Source organism: Macrotis lagotis, chromosome 2 (genome assembly GCF_037893015.1).
Source record: "Macrotis lagotis isolate mMagLag1 chromosome 2, bilby.v1.9.chrom.fasta, whole genome shotgun sequence".
Lineage (NCBI taxonomy): Eukaryota > Metazoa > Chordata > Mammalia > Peramelemorphia > Peramelidae > Macrotis > Macrotis lagotis.
Window position 1 is genome coordinate 169,116,665 of NC_133659.1, and position 24,447 is coordinate 169,141,111.

The 24,447-nt window shown below is 42.3% G+C and overlaps 4 protein-coding genes and 1 long non-coding RNA gene across 9 annotated transcripts in view; 2 read left to right on the forward strand and 3 right to left on the reverse strand.

Moving 5' to 3' along the window:
* The window catches only part of MYO19 (myosin XIX), a 47,010-nt gene extending 44,373 nt beyond the window's left edge, over nt 1–2,637 (forward strand). For all 4 annotated transcript variants that reach the window (XM_074223529.1, XM_074223528.1, XM_074223531.1 and 1 more), the window contains 2 exons: nt 427–708; nt 1,834–2,637. In XM_074223529.1, coding sequence (XP_074079630.1) covers nt 427–708; nt 1,834–1,962 — 411 coding nt within the window. In that variant the 3' untranslated portion in view covers nt 1,963–2,637. The remainder of the gene's footprint in view (nt 1–426; nt 709–1,833) is intronic.
* LOC141513565 (gametogenetin-binding protein 2) overlaps nt 1–24,447 on the reverse strand; it is a 169,480-nt gene that overhangs the window by 71,327 nt on the left and 73,706 nt on the right. The window lies entirely within an intron of this gene.
* ZNHIT3 (zinc finger HIT-type containing 3) lies at nt 168–7,493 on the reverse strand. Of its 2 annotated transcripts, XM_074223539.1 has the most exons (5): nt 7,268–7,493; nt 7,142–7,173; nt 6,770–6,856; nt 4,204–4,284; nt 210–3,075 (listed from the first exon to the last, which is right to left on the reverse strand). In XM_074223539.1, the coding sequence occupies exons 1-5, from the start codon at nt 7,348–7,350 to the stop codon at nt 2,879–2,881; spliced, it is 480 nt and encodes a 159-aa protein (XP_074079640.1). In that variant the 5' UTR covers nt 7,351–7,493; the 3' UTR covers nt 210–2,878. The 2 variants fall into 2 exon arrangements, with proteins under 2 accessions (XP_074079639.1, XP_074079640.1); XM_074223538.1 differs by lacking the exon at nt 4,204–4,284 and having other exon boundaries at nt 168–3,075; nt 7,268–7,391.
* LOC141513573 (uncharacterized) lies at nt 7,159–11,370 on the forward strand. The gene is made up of 3 exons (XR_012475826.1): nt 7,159–10,107; nt 10,195–10,370; nt 10,672–11,370. It is a non-coding gene; the product is annotated as an uncharacterized LOC141513573 (long non-coding RNA).
* Nucleotides 12,774–13,754, reverse strand: LOC141512024 (lysophosphatidic acid receptor 1-A-like). The gene has a single exon (XM_074220946.1). It carries the CDS (start codon nt 13,752–13,754, stop codon nt 12,774–12,776), a length of 981 nt encoding a protein of 326 aa, XP_074077047.1.

Genomic DNA, 24,447 nt, shown 5'->3' on the forward strand with positions numbered 1-24,447 from the left:
ATATTGAGGATGAAAAGCCCAAAGGGGGAAGGCCTCACACTAAGGGGCAGGCCAAGACCTAGAACTCAGATCTATACACATACACAACATAAAAAATGTATGTTTTCTGTGTGTGTATGTAATTTCTTTTATATATATATATATTATATATAAAATGTCTAAGCCTTTTAAAAACAAAGTTGTCAGAAATGGATATTTTTCTAAAATGTACACAAGCTACATTTTACATTAAAGGCTATTTATAATGGGTTGTGTACAGCCCAGTACACCCTCCCAGCCCTTCCCTCATTCCACCTAAAGCTGATAGTGGCTCTTGCAAATGATTTGCCAAATGATGTACTAGAAGACAGGTCTAGCTGCTAGTCCATGAGAGCTGGGGAAGGGCCTGTGATGGTCAAAGGCTTCTCATGTGGATGTTCTTTGAAGGCCAAAATGGATTCCCTAGTAGCCATAGAACTGGATGATGCGGAAGAAAACTGCCTCATCAAAGTTCCTCGCCCCCCACTCTCCACTACGCCCCTGCGTGAGACAATCCAGCTCTGGCCCCTGGGACTCGTGCTGTCCAGCACCCCTGTGGGTATAGTCATGATGCGGAGGAGCCTGTCCCTGCAGGCCTATCTACAAATCCCTTATCACAGCAACAGCTACAAGGTAGAGGCCACACAGCATGAGAAGGCTGGCATCACCTCCATCAGAGCACTACCTCAGGTAAGGAAGAGCTAGCTCCTAGACAGAGGAGTGGAAAGCAGCATCAGCCCCATGATTACTCTGGAGTGCTAATAGTAATAATAATCATTAACATTTACATAGCCCTGTGAGAGTTAGGTGTGTTAGCCTCTTAAGTGATTTGCCCAGGGTCAAGCTAAAGAGTCTGAAGCAGGACTCAAGTTCAATTACTGACTCTGAGCTCACTTACTGGCCTCAGAGCACAAAACAAAATCCAGAAACCACTGGAGGAGAAAAGGGGAAAAGGCAATAGTAGCATTTCATTTTATTCCTTTCCAGAGCCAAAACTGAAAATTTACATAAAATCTGTTACTCCAGCTATTTCTTTTTTTGTAAACTCTTGTTGGTTTACAAGTTCTCAATAAGTATTTAGTGGGGCAACTAGGTGGCACGATGGATAGAGCACTGGCCCTGGGGGCAGGAGTACCCGAGTTCAAATCCAACCTCAGACACTTAATTACCTAGCTGTCTGACCTTGGGCAAATCACTTAACCCCATTGCCTTGCAAAAGCAAAAACAAGAAGTATTTAGTAATGTGCCTACCGTGAAAAGGTAATTAATTTTTAAGTTCAAGAAACACTTTTTATGTTCAGAGAGCATAATTTCTTAGTTGGTTAATGGAAGAGATGGCCCATGTATCTGAGAGGCTAAGTAAAGCTTGGCTCCTCCACCCATTTTTTTTCCACCTCATTAAGGGTTGTAGAAAGTACATTTTTATTATAAAAAACAAAATATCTTCAAATGCTGTTTTCTCAGTAAAAACAAAATTATCAAGAATAAAATATACAGAAGCATAGTTTGTGAATCTCAATTGTTCTTCCCTGCCTTGGGCAGATGGCTAGCTTGGAAGCTAGTTAACCAAATGAATCTGAGCTTTCATTTACTAGTTAAGACTAATGGAGTAAGTAGGAGAGAATGCTCATTTAACTTATCCTGCCACTCTGTGACTAGAGAATGAGCTGACAACCCCAGGGCCTGTTTACAAGGGTGTGAAAATGTAATGGTGAATGTCTTCTGTATAGCCTTTGGGATGTGATGTAGAAAGAGGGTTAGGGCCTGTGTTCTCCCAGAGAATAAGAGCCAAATACCATTTGACTGTCTCCCTAGGGTTCCATCAGGTTTCACTGCAAGAAGTCCCCCTTGCTCTACGCCAACATCAGTCCAGAGTCACAGACCGATGACATCACTGGCTTTAATCAGATCCTGCTGGACAGACACAGACTGATTCCAGTGTGATGCCCTTCTCGTCCTTGCACCTGCCCCAAGTCTCCATGCACTGCACTTTGTTGCCTTCAAGACCCTAATGCCTTTGGAAAGCACAGTATTTGTTCCCAACACCTAGTCCCCTTCTCCCAGGGACCTCAATCATACCTGAGAGACAGACTGTACCTCCCTCTGAATCCAGCTTTTAGAAACACTGATCCTGAGCATGGGGCAGGGAAGAGGACCTGGGGCAGTTTGGCCTTCAGGCTCCTCAGGCACAGTGCAGCCCCTTCAGATAGAAAGGGAAAAGGGTCAGTGCAAAGACAACTAGGGCTGTCCCAACCTCCTTAACCTGCCTGAGTCAAGTTAGAACTTGATTACTCAGCTCTGTGAGTTGTGCTGGGTAAAGGCAGTGGGAATGTGGCCTAAATCAAGGTGCTTGTTACTTGAGAAGGTCTTTTAAAGTTATTTCAGATGATAATTTTGCTCTATACCAAAGATGATGAACTGGGGAAAATGAAAACAGCTTGCACTATAAAATAACTCTCCACTTTATTTAAATGTCATTACTAGTCATATCCAGGAACAAGCTAAGCCAAACTGATGATGTTTTAACTTAAAAGTAGAGAGGTGGAAACTGCCAAACAAACCCCTCTCTAGGCTTGTTTTAATGGGTACCATGAACAAATAAAACTTTTTAAAAAACCAGTCCATATTACTATCAAATGGTTTTTCTTTTGTTCAGATGAAAAGTAGAGGCTGGAGAGTCCCAGGGCTTCATCAGCCTCCCATCTAAGACCCTACTCTGGGAAAGTTGCTCTCCTTCAAGTCCTGTGGCTTCCTGTGATCCAACCTCCATTTTAGCCCAGAGTGAGGGGACCAACCTTTGATTCTTCTTTTCGAGAGGCTGTCAGTTCCTTCTCCACCTAGGTGCTCATGGCAAGCCCAATCACCCCTCTACATCCAAAGCGTTTTCTTTCTCAGGAGGCTCAACAATTCTAAGACAGCAGTCAGCAAACTCCACAAACAAGGGCTCTTGCATATGGCTTTTCATGAGGGTTTCTTTGTCATCTGCCTGGTCGATGCTAACCAACAACTGTCGGAGATGAGGATTGTTCAATAAGTTCCTTAATTCCTTAGAGTCCCCTTGAAAAACAGACAAGAGTAAATGGGAAGGGCAAGCATAACAGCTGAAAACATTACTGAGTCTACTGGAGTCTTGGGGAATGGAGTATAATAAAGCAAATAGTTTTTTAATTATGCCTAAAGCTTTAATTACACATGACTACCCTATTACCTGATCTCCTGTTACATTGATATATCAATATATATAATATATATATTATATATAATATATATATAATATATAATATATATATAAGTTGAACCTGGATATCCCAAGATTGACATCAATAGTAGAAACAATATATAAGATAGCTACATCATCAGTGCTGGAACCAGGTGTACCCCAAGACAATTAATGACTCAACAAGTCCCTACATACCTTACAAATGGCTTCATTTCCAAGGCCACCTTGCAACAGTAGGAAGTGGAGAAAAGGAAGGCATGCCTTGTGATAACTGCTCTGAGGGAGTACTTAGCCATTATTATTAAGCAAGTGGAGGAGACAGACCTCCAACTCTATCCTGCCTCTGCAAACCCATAAAAGCCAAGTATGACTACAAACTTATTTATTGGTAGTGCAGGGCAGAATTTGAATGCTTTGACACTGCTCGTGTGCTTGAAATATATAGTAAGTATAATTTACCATTAATTGTACAGGATTAGGCTTTAACATTCCTATCATACATTTGCCTAATTAACCAAGGTCAACTTACCTTTTTATAGATTCATAGAGACATGCATTTGAATGACAAATATATTTTTCCCTCAAAGAATCATTGATCACAGAGCTAGAAGGGACCCCAGAGACTATCTAGTCCAAACCCTTCATTTTACTGATAAGGAGAAGGAAACAGAGGCTGAGAGGGTGCTTAATGTCACATAAATAACAGTGATCCTTTCCAATGTACTTCCTGTGAATTATTCTGGCAATATTTTTGGGAAATTTCTCAGAAAGCTATATGTAATTATAATAAAGTTACTTTTATAAGAGAGCTATAAGGGGATCCTAACCTAAATAATCTATCAATTATTCTATGTTCATAGATATTAGTCATGCTTGACTTAACACATGTTAAACATTTTCTAAGCTATGGGCCCACCAGATTACAAAACCACATACAAGATTAAATGTGATGTGTAACAGCTTACCCAGGTCCTTCAATTTCTGAATAGAGACTTTGTCCTTTTCATCATCACTATCCAGAATATCAGCCACTGACCAATCATTACCTAGGAAGAAATGTGTTTCTTATTTGCTCAGGTTTTTTTCCCCAGTTACAGATGGAAACTAAAGAATTTAGGATCAAGGACCTAGGATTAAATTCCACCTCAGATTGCTCTTGGCAGTATGATCTCGCACTCATCTCCCTGGGCATCAGTTTCCTCAAGAACAAATTAACTAGTTTTTGTTTAGATAGCTTTCAGAGGTTCCATTCAGCTCTCACTCTATGAGATTTTTCTGGAGTCTCAAGGTCTGTCTTCTCAGTACAGAAGAGAGGGTTTATAATCAGTGAATCAATTACAAATCTACGAACCCCAAGTATTCAGCCTCTTAAGTTATATGGATGGAAGGCACCTTAGGAAGGAAACAGTCCAATCCAGCTCTATCCCCACTAACACTCATATTTTTGACACTTTCAAGTAATCTTAAAAAGAGGAAGAAAATTTTTATTTAGCAGTACTATATTCCAGTCAACACCAGGATATAGTTACTTAGTCAATAATGCAAAAACAAACAATTCTTAAGTGCACAAATCACTGCTGGAAGCTGGAGAGATGAGAAATCAAGTGCCTTCTAGGAGCTTATATAATCCACATGGGAGAATGGGACAAATCAATGAACTCAAGGTAGAGTGAAAAGAGCAATGGAGAAATGCAGATGGCATGCCTCAGGAAATTCTGAGGAAGAAGGGAACACCTAGCTGAGACAATCAGGGCAAACTTCTTAGAGAGACAATCTAGTAAAGATTGTACCCATTCTCTTAAAAGGAGGTATAAATTTCATGTGTCCCATTGACTTAGCAAAGCTCTAGGCAGTCATTCCTGCAGTCATTCTGCAAGGGCTCAATAAAAATTTCACATAGTAACAGAAAACAGGAGCTCAGGTTTCTGAGGATATCTACTTATTAAGTAATGTATACCAAGTGCATTTGGCATTTACCTCAATACAGGGAGAGGTAGATTTTTCTGTGCATTAAAAGCAAACAGGAAATAAACCAAGATACAAGATTAGGTCACCTTTTTTCTGATTGGAGGAAGGTTAAAGGCATCCCAAGTTGAGAGGGGGAAAACAAATCATTAAAATTGTCCCTTCCCCTCCTCCCAGTGCCTGGATTCAGTCAAGGGAACAAATAGTAACAGACCAATATGGGGCCAGTTTTCAGGGCTGAGATGTGAGAAACTCCCTACATCAATCTTTCTAAGTCCTTATGTAGAGGTGATCCAGCTTCGTAACCACACAGGGCTAGGTTCAAACAATGCAGGTAAGTTTTCTCATAATTCCCATCATCAAAAGTTTACTCACAAGACCGAAACTGAACTAGACCCACTATTGAACAGAATAAGAAAACTGAGTTAGAACCAGAACTGAGTTACATAGTCAGTTCCCACAATGCTCTCACACTCCTTGCCTTGGGATCGAAGTATCTAATATACAAGGGATTCTTCCTCAATCCCTTAAAGGCAAACATGTCAGCAAAGCTTTACTCTCTATAGCTCCCTTAAATCTACTACCATCCAGGTCTTTTGGCCAAACAACTCAACAATTCTGAATCCTTGGGAATTCCTAGAAATTGCTTTGTGCAAAGTTCCATAACTGCATCTAGGCATCTCTACTACTAACTGATACTCCTTATCCTGCTACTACACCACTCCCACAATGACTGTCTCAAACACCCCCCCACACACTTTACCCCATCCCTTTCTTTCCTAGCAGATGACCTCTTTTCCTGCAACTGAGAACATCAGATATGTGCTCCCTTGGCTTCTCTCCTTTGTTGTAATATTATTCTGGAAATGTGCCTGTTTCTCTTTCCATAGTGTCTCAGTAGAAAAGTTTTCTCTCCTTTCCAAAACTGTTGGCTCATGGTCCTGATCCCATCCCATCCCAACCTACAGCCTGTCTCTATCAATTCTCTGTCCTTTCATTCCTTCTGCAAGTTCAGGCCTTCTTATTGTATTCCAAAAGCCTCTGAATTCATCTCCCTAAATAATCAAACCTCCTGAAACACAGGTTTGGGCAACTAGGTGGGGCAGTGGATAGAGCACCGGCCCTGGAGTCGGGAGTACCTGGGTTCAAATCCAGACTCAGACACTTAATAATGACCTAGCTGTGTGGCCTTGGGCAAGCCTTGCAAAAATCTAAAAAAACAAACAAAAAACAACACAGGTTTGGCACATCCCCCCAACTCTAATAGCCCTCTAGTACCCTCCGGGACCACATATCACCATCTGGCAATAATTAAAGTTCTTCATAACTTGGTTCCTTTTTTTTTTTTACACTATTCACCTTCCCTAAGGTCCCAAGTACTGGTCCGCACTCCTGACATAGAGATCCAGTTTCTGTGTAATGCCTAAAACGTTCTAACCACTACAAAAATATGGCACAATTTTATCATGCAAATTTTTGTTCTCTTTTCTCTCCTCTTCCTGCCGTTTCACCTTTCCTTTTTCTGCCAGGTGTTCCCGGTCCGCGCCCTAAGCCTTGGGGTCTCACCTTTGTCCTCCAGAAGCGCTGCACTCCCGAGGCGCGTGCTCAAGTCTCCGTTCCTCAGCACCGGGGCGGGTTTGGAGGCGCATCGCTCTGGAAAAACGGGGACCAGCCCGGGGCTGCAGGGGCTGCAGGAGGGGGCGCAGCCCGGCCGGCCGACGGCGGGGGTAGGGCGGCCCGGCTCGGGGGCCACGGGGAGAGGACCAAAAGAACACGAGCAGGGCGGCTCGGCCCCGGGTCCAAACACCGCCCGGGCCGTGCGGCCTGGGCCACGCCACTTGGCAAAAACCTAAAAAATAGCAGGCCCGGGGGAGGCTTGGGCGGGAAGCGGCGGGGCGGGGGCGGGGGCGGGGGCGGGGCGGGGCCGGGTCCTCCTACCTTTGTGCTTCCGGCAGCAGGGCACCGAGCAGCTGCAAGAGAAGCCGGCAGGGCGGGTCAGGCGGGCTCCGCCGCGGCGGCCCCCGCCCGGCCTCCCTCCCTCCCCCCGCCCCGGGCCTCACGTACTACGGGACGCGGCAGGCGGGGCAGCGGTACTTGGGCTCCCCCTCGCACACGGCACACGCTCCCCGCGGTCCCCTCGAAGCCATCGCCGCCGCCGCCGCCGCTCCCGCGCAAGCGCGCACCGAACTTCCGCCACGCCCCCCGGGTCGCGAGAGAACCCGGAAGCGCGGCCTCCACTTCCGCAGAACTCTCCAATCCCGGCCCGGCTCAAGGCCTACGCGAGACCTAACCAGCCGATCCCCGCTCCCTCCGCCTACTAGACCCAGCGAGTAGAGCCCCGAGCACTCGATCTGCACGTGGACAGGCCCGCCAGGGGGGCAGAACACGTGATGCTCTAGAAGCCGGAACCCGGAGGAGTGGGGCGGGGCCTGGGGGGCTGGAGGTGGGCGCCAACGGGCCCCCCGACACCGTGCGGGGACCCCGGGACGGGAAGAAAGGAAAGAACAACCCTCCCCCTCCGGGAGACCAGCACAGAGAAGGGGGAGGGGAGGAAGGGCGAGGGGCCCTGGGGAGTGACGTCATGCTGCTAATGGGGTCCCTGGACTAAACTTTTTATTTTTTATTTTTTTTATTTTAAGGCAAGTGACTGGCCCAAGGCCACACTTGAACTCAGGTCCTCCATCCACCGCACCACCTAGCCGCCCCTGCACGAAACTTCTAAAGCCCCTTCCCGCTCTAAATCCTGTGCTCTAGAGTTCTCCAAGACTTCTGGGCCTCTGGAGCTGAGCAGCCCCCAGCCTTGGGGAGAGGACTTACCTACTTCGTTCAGATGTCCTCAGGAGAAACTGAGTCTCGTTTTCCCTCTCCAACACAATCAATCGATAAGCCTGGTTTTTTTGGGGGTTTTTTTAAGGTTTTTGCAAGGCAATAGGGTTAAGTGGCTTGCCCAAGGCCACACAGCTAGGTAATTATTAAGTGTCTGAGACCGGATTTGAACCCAGGTACTCCCCACTCCAGGGTGGGCCCTCTATCCACTGTGCCACCCGGCCTCCTCCATAACCCTTTATTAAGCATCCACTGTTGCTGTACCTGGGATACCAGAAGGAATAAAATGCTGTCCCTGCCCTCAGGGAACTTAGAGTCATGAAAACCAATAAAGACAAGGGAACTATATTCAGACACGATGAATGGACAATAATTAACAACATGAAGGAGCTGTAATTAGAAAAGGTTGGGGGAGGCTTCCCACAGAGAGTGAGATTTTAATTGGGACTTAAAAGGAAGCCAGGAGGTCAGTAATTGGTATGGAGGAGGGAAAATAGTCCAGAAATGGGAGATTGTTTGGAGCTCAAAAAAGGAGTGTCCCCCTTTACTTTGTCGCCCAAGCAAGTCTATATTCATGGGGGGAGGGGTATTTTGTTTACTCTTAAACAAGAATATTTTATTAATGTAAAAAAACTTTGTACAAAATGAGAATTAAAAATAAAATAAAATTTAAAAAAGAAATATAGGGAAGGCAATACGAAAAAGAAGATTGAAAAGGAAGCAAGGGAAGAGAAACGGGGGTAAAGTACATAGAATGAGACACTTCTTCCTCAAAATGGAGGTTCCAAGATGACTTCATCAATGAAAGAAGAGACAGAGGGAGAAAACAATGGAAACATGGTAGGAAAAGAATTTGTGCCTTTTTGCTTGCATGTCTGCTCAATGCTCACATACTATTCTGTACTGGTGCATTATCCCAAAGGCATGACTGATGGGAAAAGGGAGATGAACACCAATACCTTTCTTTTTACATCCACTGGTATAAGTATTGAATGACTTGATATATTAATTATTAAATCACTATAATTAATATTCTTATTATTGTGATTGATATACATTATTATGATTATGGTTATGTAAAATTATAATAATGTAATATATAAATATCGACCCTAAGATATTTTCTTCATCTTATCAGTTGTCTTCCTACAATGATCAAGGTTCTGGAATCCTTTCAAGATAATTAAACAACTACTCAAAAAAAAAAAAAAAGGGAGTGTCTTGATTGTAGAACAGCCAGGAGGGGGCTGTAGCTGAATTGAAGGTGTAAAGTGTAAGAGGACTGGAAAGGTTAGGAGAGAGCTAGGTGAGGAAGGGCTTTGAATATCAAAGGGGGGGCAACTGGAATCCTCTGGAGCTTATTGGGGGGAGGGGAGGTTACCTGTACTGTTAGAAAATCACTTTAGTGATTTGGTGACTGAATATAGGATGGATTAGAGTGGGGAAAGACTTGAGGAAGGCCATCCCAGCAGCCACCTATTGCAAATAATTGAGGGGAGGTAAAAGGGTCAGCACTGGAATGGATGACTGTCACAGGAGAGGAGGGGGCATATTAGAGATGTTTGAAAGAGGTTTTGTAAAACTAAATCAACCATATCCAGCCTAATAGAAACACTCCCTGGGCTTTGCTTAGGTGTGCCAGTCAGGGAAGCAACCAAAGTCTGAAATGAGGCCCCACCTACTGCACAGGTCGCCCTAAATGGATCTTCCCTAGAATTGGTGACACCTCCCTTGAGTCCCTCCTCCTCAACAATCTCTTTGGGGAAACTGAGGTAAAGGAAGACAATCTGGAGAGAGATAAGGATGAGAGACTCAGGTCTGAGTAATTTCTCCCATTTAGAAGGACACTTCTGTTTACATAGACCCTCATCTGCCCACTCTCCAAGAGGGATTAGAAGACAGAAACTAAGAGCACTTCCACAACTAGAGCAGAAGACTGGACCTTGGTGATTTTTCCCAGGAAGACAAGAAATTTATCCTGGGGAACACTCACCATCTGCTGAAGATGATAATGATCTCTGTCTAGGCAGAGTAAATGTTGAAAATACTTCGGTAGCTACTTTCTCTTCTGCTGTCAGGTCTGTCCTCATGCAGTGCTCAGGTAACTTAACCTTCATGCCCCCCTCCCCATATCTCCTGACCCTTACTTTTTCTCCTCTCTCTAGCCTTTTAGGTGATGCTGCTATGGGCTCTTTGACTGAGGCTCAAGCTCTAACCTGAATTTTCCTGGAGTATGACAAATGGAGCCTATTGAATATCCCATCTGTTGACACTTGGTAGAGCTCTAGGCTTCTAGAGTTTGGAGGAATTTCAGAGAGTGAAAGAGATTGGAAAGAATGAGGTAAAGGCTTTTACTGACTGTTTTAAATCCATCATTAAAAAACTAAAGTCTGTTTTGTTTTAGTGAAAACACACCGACTGTACCAGGCTGAAGACCTGGATTTGAAACTTGGTTATACTACCTACTGCCTAAAAACTTTAATGACATGCCCAAAGTCTCACTCAGAGTCATTGTTGTAATTGTTTTATCCTTCATTTTTGAAGACAATAAGGACATCAGGGAGGTGATACTATGACATGTGAATTGGACTTGAGTGAGGGCGTGCTGTGTGCTAAATCATTAATCTCATTTTCTCCTCCAGAGCCATTTGGGTCCAGTGGTCAGCTGTGAATCAGGACAACAGGAAATGGCCCTGGATATGAGACAGTCAGGGTTAAGTGACTTGCCTAAAGTCACACTGCAAGTAAGCGTCAAGTATCTGAGACCAAATTTCTACTCAAGCTCTCCTGACACCAAGGCTGGCACTCTAACCACTGCACCATCTAGTTGCCCTTCAGAGTCATATTAGAATATGGATAATGCCAATTTTAAAGAGATAGGTCCTCACAGGGACTCGGTTTGTCTTTGATTAAAAAGGGGGGGGGTGGAGATTTTGACTAGACAATCTCCAAAATCCTTTCCATATAGAAATTCTACTATTCTCCTATCCTACTCACTTCCCTTGAGTGACTCTTATAGCTAAAAACTGTTTTGTAATTTTTTTTTGTTGCTATTGTCCTTCAAGATCAGAGACAACCAATGATATCACAAAGGTGATACCTTGATTTGCTTGTGACCTGTTTTTACTATATGTTGTGACCAGAAAGCTGTCCTTAGTACTGGATCAACATCCTGCCTCTAATATATGGGCTATTTAATCTTTCAAAGCCCTTTATGAAACTTAAGACTTTAAGTGCCTAGAAGGGGCCAGTCTGCTTAAAATAGAAGTTCCTCACCAGGACTCCCTATACCAATGAAATCACAATTCAGTTCTAAAAATAACTAAATACATGCATACATAGGAATGGGTAGAAAGGCTAAGAATGATTTGTACCTTAGTCATGTTCCTGAACTCCAATGCCCACCCCCCCACCCCAACCAAGCATAGAAACTCCCTGTTTTGGGCATGGGTATTGGGATGGAAAGGAAAGGGGGAGGGAGAATAGAACACTGAGACAAAATGCCTTAGAAATTAGTATTCAGGGAAAGCTAGGTGGTGCAGTGAATAGAGCACTGACACTAAAGTCAGGAGGACCTGAATCCTCAGACACTTAATAATTACCCAGTAGTGTGACCTTGGACAAGTCACTTAACCCTATTGTCTTGTGAAAAAAGAAAGAAATTAGTATTCAGTTCTGCCCTCATCTGAAGACATTACCAGATCTAAGCTCCATATTCCCATCAGTAAAATATGGTTGTTAGTCTTCACTGTAAATTTCCAAAGTTTAGAGCAATTCAATTTGTGTTGTATTCCCTTCATCCCTGTTTCAGGTGTTTTCTGACCTTAGTGCTAGACACTTACTCCTAGGACTTGTACAAGGAGTGTGCTGAGCAACTGTGTCAAGAGGAAGTAAATTTATTCTTGGGAAATTGAGTGAAGAGTGTCTAGAGAGAACAAACAAAAGGAAACGCACTTGGCCAGGAAAATCAGACTTCCCTTCCCCCCCTTTTCCTCCCTCTCCCATTCACTCCTCGAGACACCTTCCCTGCTCTTTCCCTCACAGCCCCTTCCCCAAAGAACCGGGAGTGGAGAGGAATTACTGCTGAATTGTGGGATACCTCACGGGGTTGAATCGGCTTATTCCTGTACTCAAGCCTGCAGTTCCTCCTGCCCAGCTGGTAAAATGGTAGCTGTCCAACCCTTCGAGTGCTGAATCAGTACCAACATTCTCTGACTTGCATCCTAGGAAACATCTAGGATATATAGAAAGATCCCTTCCCCAACTGTCTCCCACTTTCTTCCCATTTTCCATCAGAAAGATAATGTGACCTTGACTCCAGTCCACTACGTCAATAATTGTGAGGGCTCCCTGTTCCTCTCAGTCATGCACACACTGCACACCTTTATTTAAACGAATCTGGAGCAGTCACTAAAATGAGATCTCTTAAGTAACTCAAATTTTTTTCATTTCATATAGAAATTAACTCTTGTCCCTGCATCCTATGCAGCCAAAATGGACTTTTCAATAGCAATGAGAAAAAGTACATAGATCCCTAACCCACCCACCCCACTATGAAAAAGGTTAATTGTGATTATTAAATCCTCCCAAGATAATTGAAGAATTTTTTCTGTGCTTTATATGCAATTTGGAGTCTCCTCCCCTACTTCATCCCCTGCCTTAGTATGAATCTAGTGTAGGTGATGCCCATCCCCTTCTGTTCCTGGCAATATCCAGTTTGGGGAGAGAAGACAGTCATCAGGGATTACATTTCCCTGACATCCCTAATGTTTTGCATTTGGATCTCATTGTTTCGAGAGCACCTAGAGAACAGTAGAAGAAACTTGCTGCTCAAACTCTTAACCTTGAGAGTGTAGAGCACAGGGTTTCCTAGGGCATTGAGGGTGATCATAATGGCAGTCACATTTCGGAACACAAAGAAGCCAGGATATAAATCCTCAGGACAATGACAGCCAGCCACATCCACCAGTACACCAGCAAAGAAGGGAGTGTAGGAAGCCAGAGTTAGCAGCCAGATAGCAATACTGGTCCGGACCACTGGAACATCAGCTGATCTGGACCCCCCTCCTCGGTAACTCTCCATGGCAGCCTCCTGTTTCCTCAGCACCAACACAATGTTCAGGTAGCTAAAAAGGGGCAGAGCCAAGGCTACCACACAGTGAGGGATGGTGATGAAGATTAGGTAATCTATACAGAACGGACCATAGAGTTCTGAAGGCTGACAGCCACTGTCCAGGCCATTCCAAGATAGCAGAGGTAGCGAACCCAGAGTGACTGCAAGGGCCCAGTTAGCCAAGGCCACAGTCATTGCTTTTCTCTTGGACACCCTGGCTGGAGCCCTCAGTCCCCCACCCACCACCATCAGGTATCGCTCCATACCAATACTGACCAGATTGTAGATAGTAGAAAGGATTGAGGTGGCATAAAGAGCATAAGGCACCAGTAGATCGCGAGAACCACGAATGGTATTGTCTGGATGGGCCAGGAATAGCACGGAGATCCAGAGACCAGATGAGCTGGACAAAAGGTCTGACAAGGCCAGGTTGCCAAAAAGCATGAAGATAGGGTGGTGGAGATCATGAGATGCCAAGATGACAATAATGACCACACCATTGGAGACCAGGGACAGAATGTTGAGAATTACCTGAGGGATGCCCAGTGCCAGAACCAGCTGTGGGCTCCACAGCTGGCTACCATTCCAGGAGCAATTCTTATGCAAAGTCATCATAGCCCCCCACATTAAGGTCAAAGAGATACACAATTCCACTTCACACTGTTGCAAGTAGAAGAATAAAGATGGCACCCTCCCCTTTCCTACCAGTGGCTGATTAAACTTTAACCACCTGCCCATTGGAGCATTTGGGTTACCAACCAAGGAAGATAGCTGCTGCCCACCCCCACCTCCTGGTTGCTATGATAACCCATAGGGCAAAATAGGTCTAATCCTTAGCTAGCAATCTGCCCACAGGGAACTCTTATCAAGGACCAAAGGTGTACCATTCACAGTGCATTTGGAGCAATCAGATCAATATTTTCTTAAGTAGAAGTATCTTTGACAGACTAGGACTCTCATAGCTCAGAGTGAGGATAATCAGTTCTGGGAGGTGGGGAAAAGTTTACTGTGTAAGAAGTTTGGAAACATCCTGGTTCATTTAAAATACCTCTGCCACCCAGAAAAGATCTGTCTGAGTAATATAGAGAGAATGAATGAGGCAATATTCACAGAGCACAGTTAGATGGGGGTTTTGACTGGGCAAAGGAAACCAGAAAATTGGTCTTAAATTCTCTAAATGTTATCTCTTCGAACCTTGGATTTGCTGATATCCTCAGCCAACTGAGAACTAAAAAAGAGTTGAGAGCATTTACAATAAGAGAAATGTCAGCTAGCCCTCAGGAAGAATCTTCCAGTTAATAATAGGAGAAGACAGGGAGAGCCAATGCACAATAAAATTTATGCAATTTACTGTCACTGTACTTGTGCAGTGAGCATAGACAGCAGAGGTCACTGTTGTTTCATAAACACACATCTAAACACCCACTTCCTTGCTCCCCACACGCATAGTTCATAAATATTAATTGTAAACATCTATTATGTATTAGGACACAGTGCTAGGTACTAGGATACACAAATAAAGTAATTATACAATTACAATAAAACAATTAAAATTCCTGCCTTCCATGAATTTACCCTTAGCCAGTTAGGAAAGGAGACCATGACATGTACAAAGACACATATAATATAAAATAATTGGTCTTAGGGAAAAGATCCAAATTTGTTATAGGAAAACTTTAGAAGGGAAAGAATACTTTCAACAAGGAAGATAAGGAGGAGATATGGAGGAGGCAACACCTGAACTGAGCCTTGAAGGAAAATAATTCTTTAAAAACATTCACAGAAAAAAATTTTTTTAAATATTCACAGAAGTACATAATAAGAGTCCCTAGATGGTGCATTGGATAGAGTGCTTGACTTGGGGCCAGGAAGATATGAGTTCAAATTTGACCTTAGACACTGGCTGTGTGACCCTGGGCAGATACTAAATCCTGTTTACCTCAGTTTCCTCATCTGTAAAATGATCTGGAGAAGGAAATGGCAAACTATTCAGTATCTTTGCCAAGAAAATCTCAATTGATGTCATAAAGAATAGGACATGACTGAACAACAGCTCATAAAGGTATGCATAAATACACAAAAGAAGTTCCTGGGGTCAGGAGACACTGGATTGATTTACCAGCTGTGGCTGACAGTTTGGCTTCTAGTGTGATTTTGAGAAAGTTACTTCATTTTTCTGGATCTTGGTTTCTTCAGCTGTGTAATTTATAGTTCAAGATCTGAGTTCCCATGTACGAGCTTCAATTTTCAAACCATCTCTCTTAATTTTTGTTTTAAGTTTTTTGTTTGTTTTTTTTTTTTTTTTGCAAGGCAAACGGGCTTAAGTGGCTTGCCCAAGGCCACACAGGTAATTATTAAGTGTCTGAGACCAGATTTGAACCCAGGTACTCCTGACTCCAGGGAAAGTGCTTTATCTACTATGCCACCTAGCCGCCCCCCTCTCTTAATTTTTAATGACTTAATTCATTTATAGTTCAGATCCAGGTATATTTGAATGTAGTTCATATCTCTCTACCATGCTTATATATCTACAAACTAACAAACTTTTAACAAAGAAAATATCTTTATTAAAGATAGGAAAAGCATGGAAACTAATAAATTGTCCCAACTGATGGTGATCTTCTCTCCCTTAGTGTTAATCAGAGTCAACTTTGTAGTTCTTAAATTTTATACTTAATGAGATCCCAAAGAGTTTTGTTTATGTAGGTTATATCTATTGATATTTATTGTATTAGGAACTGAAACATATTGTTTGAAATTAGTTTTGACATTGTAGATTCTTCAAAAACATCTCAAAGACCCCAGGGGTCATCAGACTCTACTCTGAGAACTGCTGCATCTGACTCTGGTTCTTGGTCATATTCTAGCCCTAAGTCACAGTGGTTTCAAGGACTTTATTGAAGTCCTTTCATGACTATTTACATATTCCTCTTTCTGTGTTCACTCATTTGCTTGCCTATGGCTACAAATATACTAAGTGCCCTAATTTCTCTCTCTCTCTCTCTCTCTCTCTCTCTCTGTCTCTCTCTCTCTCTGCCTCTATCTCTCTGTCTCTATCTCTCTCTGTCTCTCTCTGTCTCTCTGTCTCTCTGTCTCTCTCTCTCTCTCTCTCTCTCTCTCTCTGTCTCTCTCTCCCCCCCTCCCCTTTAGTTTATGCATTATGTCAATTTTAGCAGACTTCCATTTCTTCTTAATTTTATTGGGCTGCTCCCATAACTGGCAGGCAATTCAATCTCTGCCCTCAGACAAATTCAACAGATCCCTTGACCCTATCTACTCTGTATCACAGAAACTCTTGTTAGTCCTCAAAAAAAGAAGGGGTAATGCTGCATCACCTACTCCATGGAAAAAGAAAAAAAAAGGTCTTGCCCCTAAAGATGCATTATAGATATTCATTCCATCTTGAACAAAGGGAGGAAGAGAAGTTACTCTCAGACTTCCTCTCTAGTCTCAGCTTCTGTATGTAAAATAAATAAGGAGATTGAACTAAATGACCTTGAAGTCCCTTCCAGCTCTGTGGAGAACAGGTGCAATGGATTCTGGGTTCTTCTCTTATCAAAGCAACCTTTGAAAATCCTTCAGTTCTTTTCTTGACCATTGATTTTTCTCCCCCAAAATAACTTCCCCAAAGAATTGGCACTGAAACACAATAATCTCTTTAAACAAATGCCTTAACTTAAATTAACGAGGAAGTATTGAGGACCTGAAAGGCATCATTCTCTGCATATGATAAGTGTAAGTAAGAAAACACATAATAGCCCGTTTTGTGGCCAAGATATTATAAAGAGAAAGCTGGGAGAATGTTTGAAAATATCTGCAAGGCTGGGATGAAGAGCATGGTTTGGATTTTTTCCTTTATTATGATGACCATAGTTGTGATTTTTTATTTTATTTTTTCACTTTCAAGTAAAAATAGTTATCAACATTCATTTTATGTAAGATTTTTGAGTTCTGGGGTGGCTAGGTGGTGCAGTGGATAGAGCACTGGCCCTGGAGTCAGGAGTACCTGAGTTAAAATCTGGCCTCAGACACTTAATAATTACCTTGCTGTATGGCCTTGGGCAAGTCACTTAACCCCATTGCCTTGCAAAAAGTAAAAAAAAAAAAAAAAAGATTTTGAGTTCCACATTTTTCTATTTCCTCATTCCTCCCTATGACATTCAGTAAGCTAATATAGGTTACAAATGTATAAGCATGGTGAACATATTTCCATATTAACCATATTGTGTAAGAAGAATCAGAACAAAAGGGAAAAAAACCAAAAAAGAAAAACAAAACCAATCTTTAAAAAATGAAAATAGTATACTTTTGTCAGCATTCAGATTTCATAGTTCTTTCTCTGAACTTCTTTTTAGAATTGTCTTAGATTATTGTGATGATGAGAAGAGTTATCTATCATAGCTAAACATCACATAATGGTGCTGTTAATTTGTACAATGTTCTTCCATTTCTGCTTACTTCACTCAGCATCAGTTCAAGTAAGTCTTTTCAGATTTTTTTCTGAAATCCACCTGCTTGTGTTTTCTTACAGAACAATAGTATTCCATCATATTCATTTACCACAGTTTGTTCAGCCATTCCCCAATTAATGGGCATCCCCTCAATTTCCAATTCTTTGCCACTGCAAAAAAGAGCTGCTCTAAATGTGGAACTTTTCCCTTTTTTTATACTCAGTTTAGGATACAGACCTAGTAGTGGAATTGCTGGATTAAAGGGTTGCACAATTTTATAGCCCTTTGGGCATAGTTGGATCAGCTCACAACCTCACATGATCCTTAGTTTTGTGATTATAGAAGGTTTGAGATCATAAAGTTCTCACACCCTTCTCCCCCCCTCTGAAAAGTATCTTCTCCACCCTGATAACCTACTCTCACTCTCTTCCTCCCAGTTTAACTCTGCTATCTAAGAGAATTAGGGGAAAGCAGTTCAAAGTCCCTCCTGAACCTTGACAGGAAGGGAAGTTGTTGAGCAGGACACTGGAATTGTCTCTTCTCTAGCCATTCGTGGATATAGAGGTCGGGGGAATCCAGGCCCAAAGCCAGGGAGCCAGGGCTCTAGGGAGAGACTCACAATAATCTGGGGAAAGGGAAAGAATGCCGGGAAATGCTATCCCTCACTCAGATCTCCATAATAAACTCCTATAGGGCAGCTATAGGCATGATGGATGGAGTGCTGGGTCTGGAGTCAGGAAGACTCATCTTCTAGAATTCAAATCTAGCCTCAAATACTTACTAGTTGTATGACCCTGGATAAGTCACTTCACCCTGTTTGCCTCAGTTGCCTCATCTGTAAAATGAGTTAGAAAAGGTAATCGCAAACCACTCCAGAATCTTTGTTAAGGAAATCCCAGTTTCAGTGAGAATCAGACATGACTGAAAAACAACAAAAATAAACACTTTTTTTTACAGGAGTTTGGAGTTATTCCCAGTCCACTTATTATGTTAATTTGCTTATTGGTTAAGTGTTTTTTTGTGCTGTTGTTTATTTAATCCCTGAAAACACCCCTGAGATCCAAGGGCAGTAAGGCCTGAGCAGGCTTTGGTTTAAATATTTTTTAACCTCAGGATCTGAACATCCAATAAATGAAGAGCTAATTAAAAGAAAACTGCTTAAACTCTTTAAAAAAAATGACCCAGAGGGAAAATGGATGCACAAAGTGCAGCATGGTATTATGGGAAGAGAGTCCAGGACTAGGAATTAGGAGTCCTAAATTCTAGCTGCTAACTAGTTATCTGAAATCAGAAGATCCAAGCTCTAATCTATCACTCACAGTTTGATCTTGGGCAAATTGCTTCACCTCCCTCACCTCCATTTCTTCCTGTGTTAAACTACAAGCAGCTCAGAGATTCAGTGGATTAGCACTGGCCTAGAATTAGGAAGGTTCTTCTTGAGTTCAAATCTGGTCTCAGACACTAGCAGTGTGATCCTCAGCAAGTCACTTAACCTTGTTTGCCTCAGTTTCCTCATACCTGTAAAATGAGCTGGAGAAGGAAATGACAAACCATTTTAGTACCTTTGCCAAGAAAACCCCAAATGGGATTACAAAGAGTTGGACACAACTGAGCAACAACAATAACAAAGTGAAGAGTTTGTTATCTTAAGATCTCACTTACCTAACTGATGTCCTGGTATAAACTTGTGGGGATTTCTAAGATGAGAGGCTGGAGTGAATGATGGAACAGTTCCCCACACCTCCCAGGAGATGAAATTAAAACAAAACTAAATGACCTGGTGGGTAGAGCTCCAGCCCCTGAAGTCAAAACCATCCTCAAACATTTGCCTGTCATTCAGGGTCATCTCCAGTTGTCCTGGTTCATATCTGGCTCCCAGATGGCTCCAGAGGAGAAAGTGAGGCTGGTAACTTGGCACAACATTCCCCTCATTCAAAACCAATTGTGTGCAAGTCATAACACAACCTCCCTAATGTCAAGGACTTCTTCAAGAGCAGGGGACAAATGTTTTCCTGATGGGGCAGCATATCCCACAGTATATTCTTCAAACCTATGTCTGATTTCAGATCATTTGCCTGTTTTCATTATTATAAATAAACATTTATTTGTTGTTCAGTCATTTTTCAGTTATGTCCAATCTCTGTGACTTCATTTGGGGTTTTCTGGGCAAAGACATTTGGCAAAGACACTGCTTTGCCATTTCCTTCTCCAGCTCATTTTACAGATGAGGAAACTAAGGCAAACAGGGTTAAGTAACTTGCCCACAAGGGACATAGATCTGGTAAGTATTCAAAGTCAGATTTGAACTCAGGAAGAGTTTTCCTGACTCTAGGCCCAGCACTCTATGCACTTTGCCACCTAGCAGCCCTCATTTATAAACATCTAGTTATTTTCCAACGCCTCACCTTCATAGCAGCCAGCTACTTTAATATTTTGCAGCTGAGACCGCATTATTTAAATCTCAAGACGGAAAGATTGACAAAGTGAATGGGGAGAACGGTTGGCCCCAAAGCTCACCCCCCACTCTCTCCTACCTATCCAGGTTGGGTGGAAAGTTTGAGTTGGGTAGAGGATTCAAGGCACTTCAGAGGAGGTCACAAAGAGAATATCTAGGCCAGGCACATTACAAATGTTGGCTCATTGAATCCTCAAATCTTCAAATCCTCCCTATTGTGAGAGAGATAAGGGCTTTTGTGTCTCCACTTTTCAGATGTGGAAACTAAGATAAAGATTATTTGACTTGCTGCGCTAGTAAACATCTGAAATTGGATCTGAACATAGATGTTCTTGATTCCAAGTTCTGTTCTGTCATTGAGCCACCTGGTTGCCTCTAGATATAATGGAGGAATAATGAAAACTATATTTATTTGTATACAAATGTCAATTCTTATTATCAAGTGCTCTCATATATAATATTTCATTATACCTTCTTAAGATAAGCTTTACTATAAGGTGGACAAGGCAGATGAAATTATTATCCCTATTTTTTTAAATGAGAAAACTGAGGCCCAGAATGGTTAAGGGACTTATCCAAAGTAACGTGGTTAACAAATGGCTGACCTGGAATTAGAGCTTAGAATTCCTAGTGATATGAACCTGTCCAGTGATATGAACCAATGAATAAAGAAGGAAGAGAAAGTGGAGAGGAGGGGAGGAGGCAACAAGGGTTAGGGAAGGGGAAAATTATAGAAGACAGGGAACCTCCCTAAACCCAGTCATCTGCCTCTAATCCCAACTGAGTCCCTTTGTGAAGGTTGACACCTCTTTCGTGTCAACCCTAACATGATCCATGGGCTTGGTCCTTTCTGTTTGCATTCTGTACAGTTTATGAGTAAGACAACTGTATATCATCTGGATGTGAACTAGCCCAACCCTGCTGTGATTATATCTGAAGATCAGAACCTATTGTCCTCAGGGTAAGATTTAGAGGTGAGAAAGAGAGGCCCGTGACTGTTATCGGCTAGAAACAGGGAATGGGAAGAGAGTTCAAAGATAAAGATGGGAAAATAAAATAAAAACCCATAGAGTGACCCACCTAAGAGCTAAGGTCACTCCCTTAGAATATGGATAGAGAAATGGGTGAACTCTGCTGCCCCAGAGGAAGATAATTGCCCTCTCCTCAGGCGCTGCAGAATCAAATTTATAGGATGGTTTTGAACACAACTTCCCCACAATAATTCCAAGTCCCAGAGGTTCTGACAACTTTATTTCAGTCAAGAGTTTTGCAATTTTCTCCCACTCCATTTTTCCCCTTAACTTGAAATTACAAAAAAAAAAGGAAAGAAAAAAGAAATAGAGAAGGGAGGGAAGGAAGGAAGGAAGGAAGGAAGGAAGGAAGGAGGAAGAGAGAGAAAGAGAGAAAAGAAAGACCAGATAAAGACAGGAAGGAAGAAAGGAAACTGGAGGATTTATCCCTTTTTAAAAGCATACATTTAGAGTTGTTAGAAAGGAACTGGAGAAATTCTGAGGCTCACAATACCAACCTAATTCAGTGGGGCAGCCCCTCCTCTTCCCCCATCCAGGCCTGAGCCTCCTGGAGTGGAGTACTTCATTGGAAGGAAGCTTTGATGTTGGGCCAAAGGTCCAAACCCCCTTAGGCTTCAGACAAAGGTCCCTGAACCCTCCAACCTTACTAAAGACAGAATTCTCAAGGGAAAGATAAGACATCAAGGGTCACTTAATCCCATGTAAGTCTCATTACTAGAAAAATGCTTGCACTTATCTTTGAAGATGAATGGCAGTGTAGGGGGAACAGAGATAGAAAACACAACATGGATTCTAGTTCTGGTGGAAGGGAAGAGGAGGTGAAATTTACTCTTACTTTGGCCCCTTCACTTGCAGAGAGACCTCCTGGAAATGTCTAATTTGTAGAACTGAGCCCCAGCTACCTCCAGGCCTTTATTGTTCACTCTCCCCCCCAACTCTAGAGCTCTATTATTAAGCTGTGTTAGGCCCCTTTATTGATATTTGTATGGAGGACCCAGATGAATCCCTACAAGCCTAGAGACCTCCAGAAATGCCTTGTTTTGGGGGGGAGGGGGACTGAGTCCGTGCAATCTCCAGACTAAGTTGTGGGTAGCCTTTTTTTCCCTCCAAGCCCTGAGCTCTTTATTATTAAGTTGAATAACTCTCATTTATATAGGTTTGCAAAGCAGTTATATCTTACAACAACCCTGGGAGAGGGGTAATATTTAATATAATATAATTATAATATAATAATAAATATACCTGTCATATAACATATTATATAATAATATTATATATAATATATAGATGAGAAAAGAAGGTTAAGTGACTTTCCCAGGATTATAGACCTAACAAATGAGAGAAAATTTAAATTGTGTATGTGTGTGTAAACATAGTGTAAACATATGTTTATATATACACATATATACATGTATACTTAAAGGGCTGGCATGAAGAACACAGTCTTATTTTCTTTGGACCCAAATGGCAGAACTAGGATCAATTAATCAACACTGATTTATTAAACCCCTACTTTATGCCAGACAATGGGTATATAATACAAAAATGAGACAATCTTTGCCCTCAGTCTATCAATAGGTGGAAAGTATAGATAGTCATATTCTCTTGCATAACAAAAAATAAATGGTAATTTACCAATAATTTACTGATAAGACAATTGTTATTGAATTATTTCATTCATGTCCAACCCAATATGGGCTTTTTTGCCAAAGATATTGGAGTGGTTTGCCATTTCCTTCTCCAGATTATTTTACAGATGAGGAAACTGAGGCCAACAATGTTAACTGACTTACTCAGGGTCACACAACTAATAAGTGTCTGAAAATTTGAACTCAGGTCTTCAGGACTGCAGAGCCATCCTGTCATCCAGCTGCCCTTGGTAAGGCAATAAGACCAGTAAATGGAGTTTCAAAGATAGGCAAAGACAGCTTGTCAGGGGTGGGGTCACAGGTTTCAATCCCCTGACATATTCTACTAGTGTGTGACATATTATGCTTTACTTTATTTTATTTATTTATTTTTTTAGGTTTTCTGCAAGGCAAATAGGGTTAAGTGGCTTGCCCAAGGCCACACAGGTAGGTAATTATTAAGTGTCTGAGACCAGATTTGAACCCAGGTACTCTTGACTCCAGGGCCAGTGCTTTATCCACTGCGCCACCTAGCCACCCCTATGCTTTACTTTATGTGTATTTTGGTCCTTGTTCACAAAATAACTTTACATCTGCTGACATACTGGGGTAAACTCAGTGAGATGATCCCAAAACCCATTATCCTATCTATCGAAGGTGGCTTTATTGTCAGCACTCTTAGTTTAGGGTTTGATTCTGAGGCAAAAGGAGGCACTTGAGTCAACTGAACAGTTTGAAAAAGGAGATTTTCCTTTGCCCTAATATAGCAGAGATATGCAGCAAAGATCCAAGGGCCCTTAGCTTCTCTGGAAGCCTGCCCATATGGAAATGAGTCTGGTCATCAGGACCAAAGATGGAGAAGGACATGGTTGATTGGCATGATTGTCAGAAATTCACCAAGTCCAGGAGGCCTAGACTACATATAACTTTTTACACCCTTAGGCTGGCCAGAAAGTTGTGTCAGCAAAACAAGGGCCAATCAGGTTCAGGGGGCAGCTTTGCCACCTTTTTTATTATTGTTGTTGTTGCTGTTCAGTTATGGAACTGTGCCTAAAAAGGTATTAAACTGTGCATGCCCTTTGACTTAACAGCACTGCTACTAGGGTGTTGTTGATTCATTTTCGGTGGTGTCCAACTCTTCATGATCACATTTGGAATTTTCTTGGCAAGGATACTGGAGTGGTCTGCCATTCCCTTCGCCAGCTCATTTAACAGATGAAGAAATTGAGTCAAACAGGGTTAAGTGACTTGCCCATGGTCACATACCTAGTGTCTAAGACTAGATTTAAACTCAGGTCTTCCTAACTCTAGGCCTATTATTACTCTATCTACTGTGCTACCTATCTGTACCACCTCACCTTCTACCCTGTGCGCCATGGATTCATTTTCTCTACAAGGGGTATGGTGGATGAAATGCCTGACCTGGAATTGGGAAGATTTATCTTTGTGAGTTCAAATCTGGCCTCAGACCCTTACTTGCTGTGTGACTTTGGACAAGTCACTTAACCCTGTTTGCCTCAATTTCCTCATGTGTTAAATGAACTGGTGAAGGAAATGACAAACACTCCAGTATCTTTGCCAAGAAAATCCCAAATGGAGTCAGGAAGAGTCTAAAGAGTTTGAACCCAACTGAAAAACAACAACATTCTATGATGCAGGAGAATGGGAAGCACCTGGGCCTACTCTATGTTGTGAGTAGAGAAAAAGAAGGAAAGTCCTATCATACTCTCTCAGCAGACA

Coding starts and splice junctions, on each gene's coding strand:
- LOC141512024 (XM_074220946.1), bottom strand. CDS start 13,754: ATGACTTTGCATAAGAATTGCTCCTGGAATGGTAGCCAGCTGTGGAGC.
- ZNHIT3 (XM_074223539.1), bottom strand. CDS start 7,350: ATGGCTTCGAGGGGACCGCGGGGAGCGTGTGCCGTGTGCGAGGGGGAG. Junction 6,857..7,141: donor CTGCTGCCGGAAGCACAAAG/GTAGGAGGACCC, acceptor CCGTTTTTCCAG/AGCGATGCGCCTCCAAACCC. Junction 3,076..4,203: donor TCAGAAATTGAAGGACCTGG/GTAAGCTGTTAC, acceptor CTGTTTTTCAAG/GGGACTCTAAGGAATTAAGG.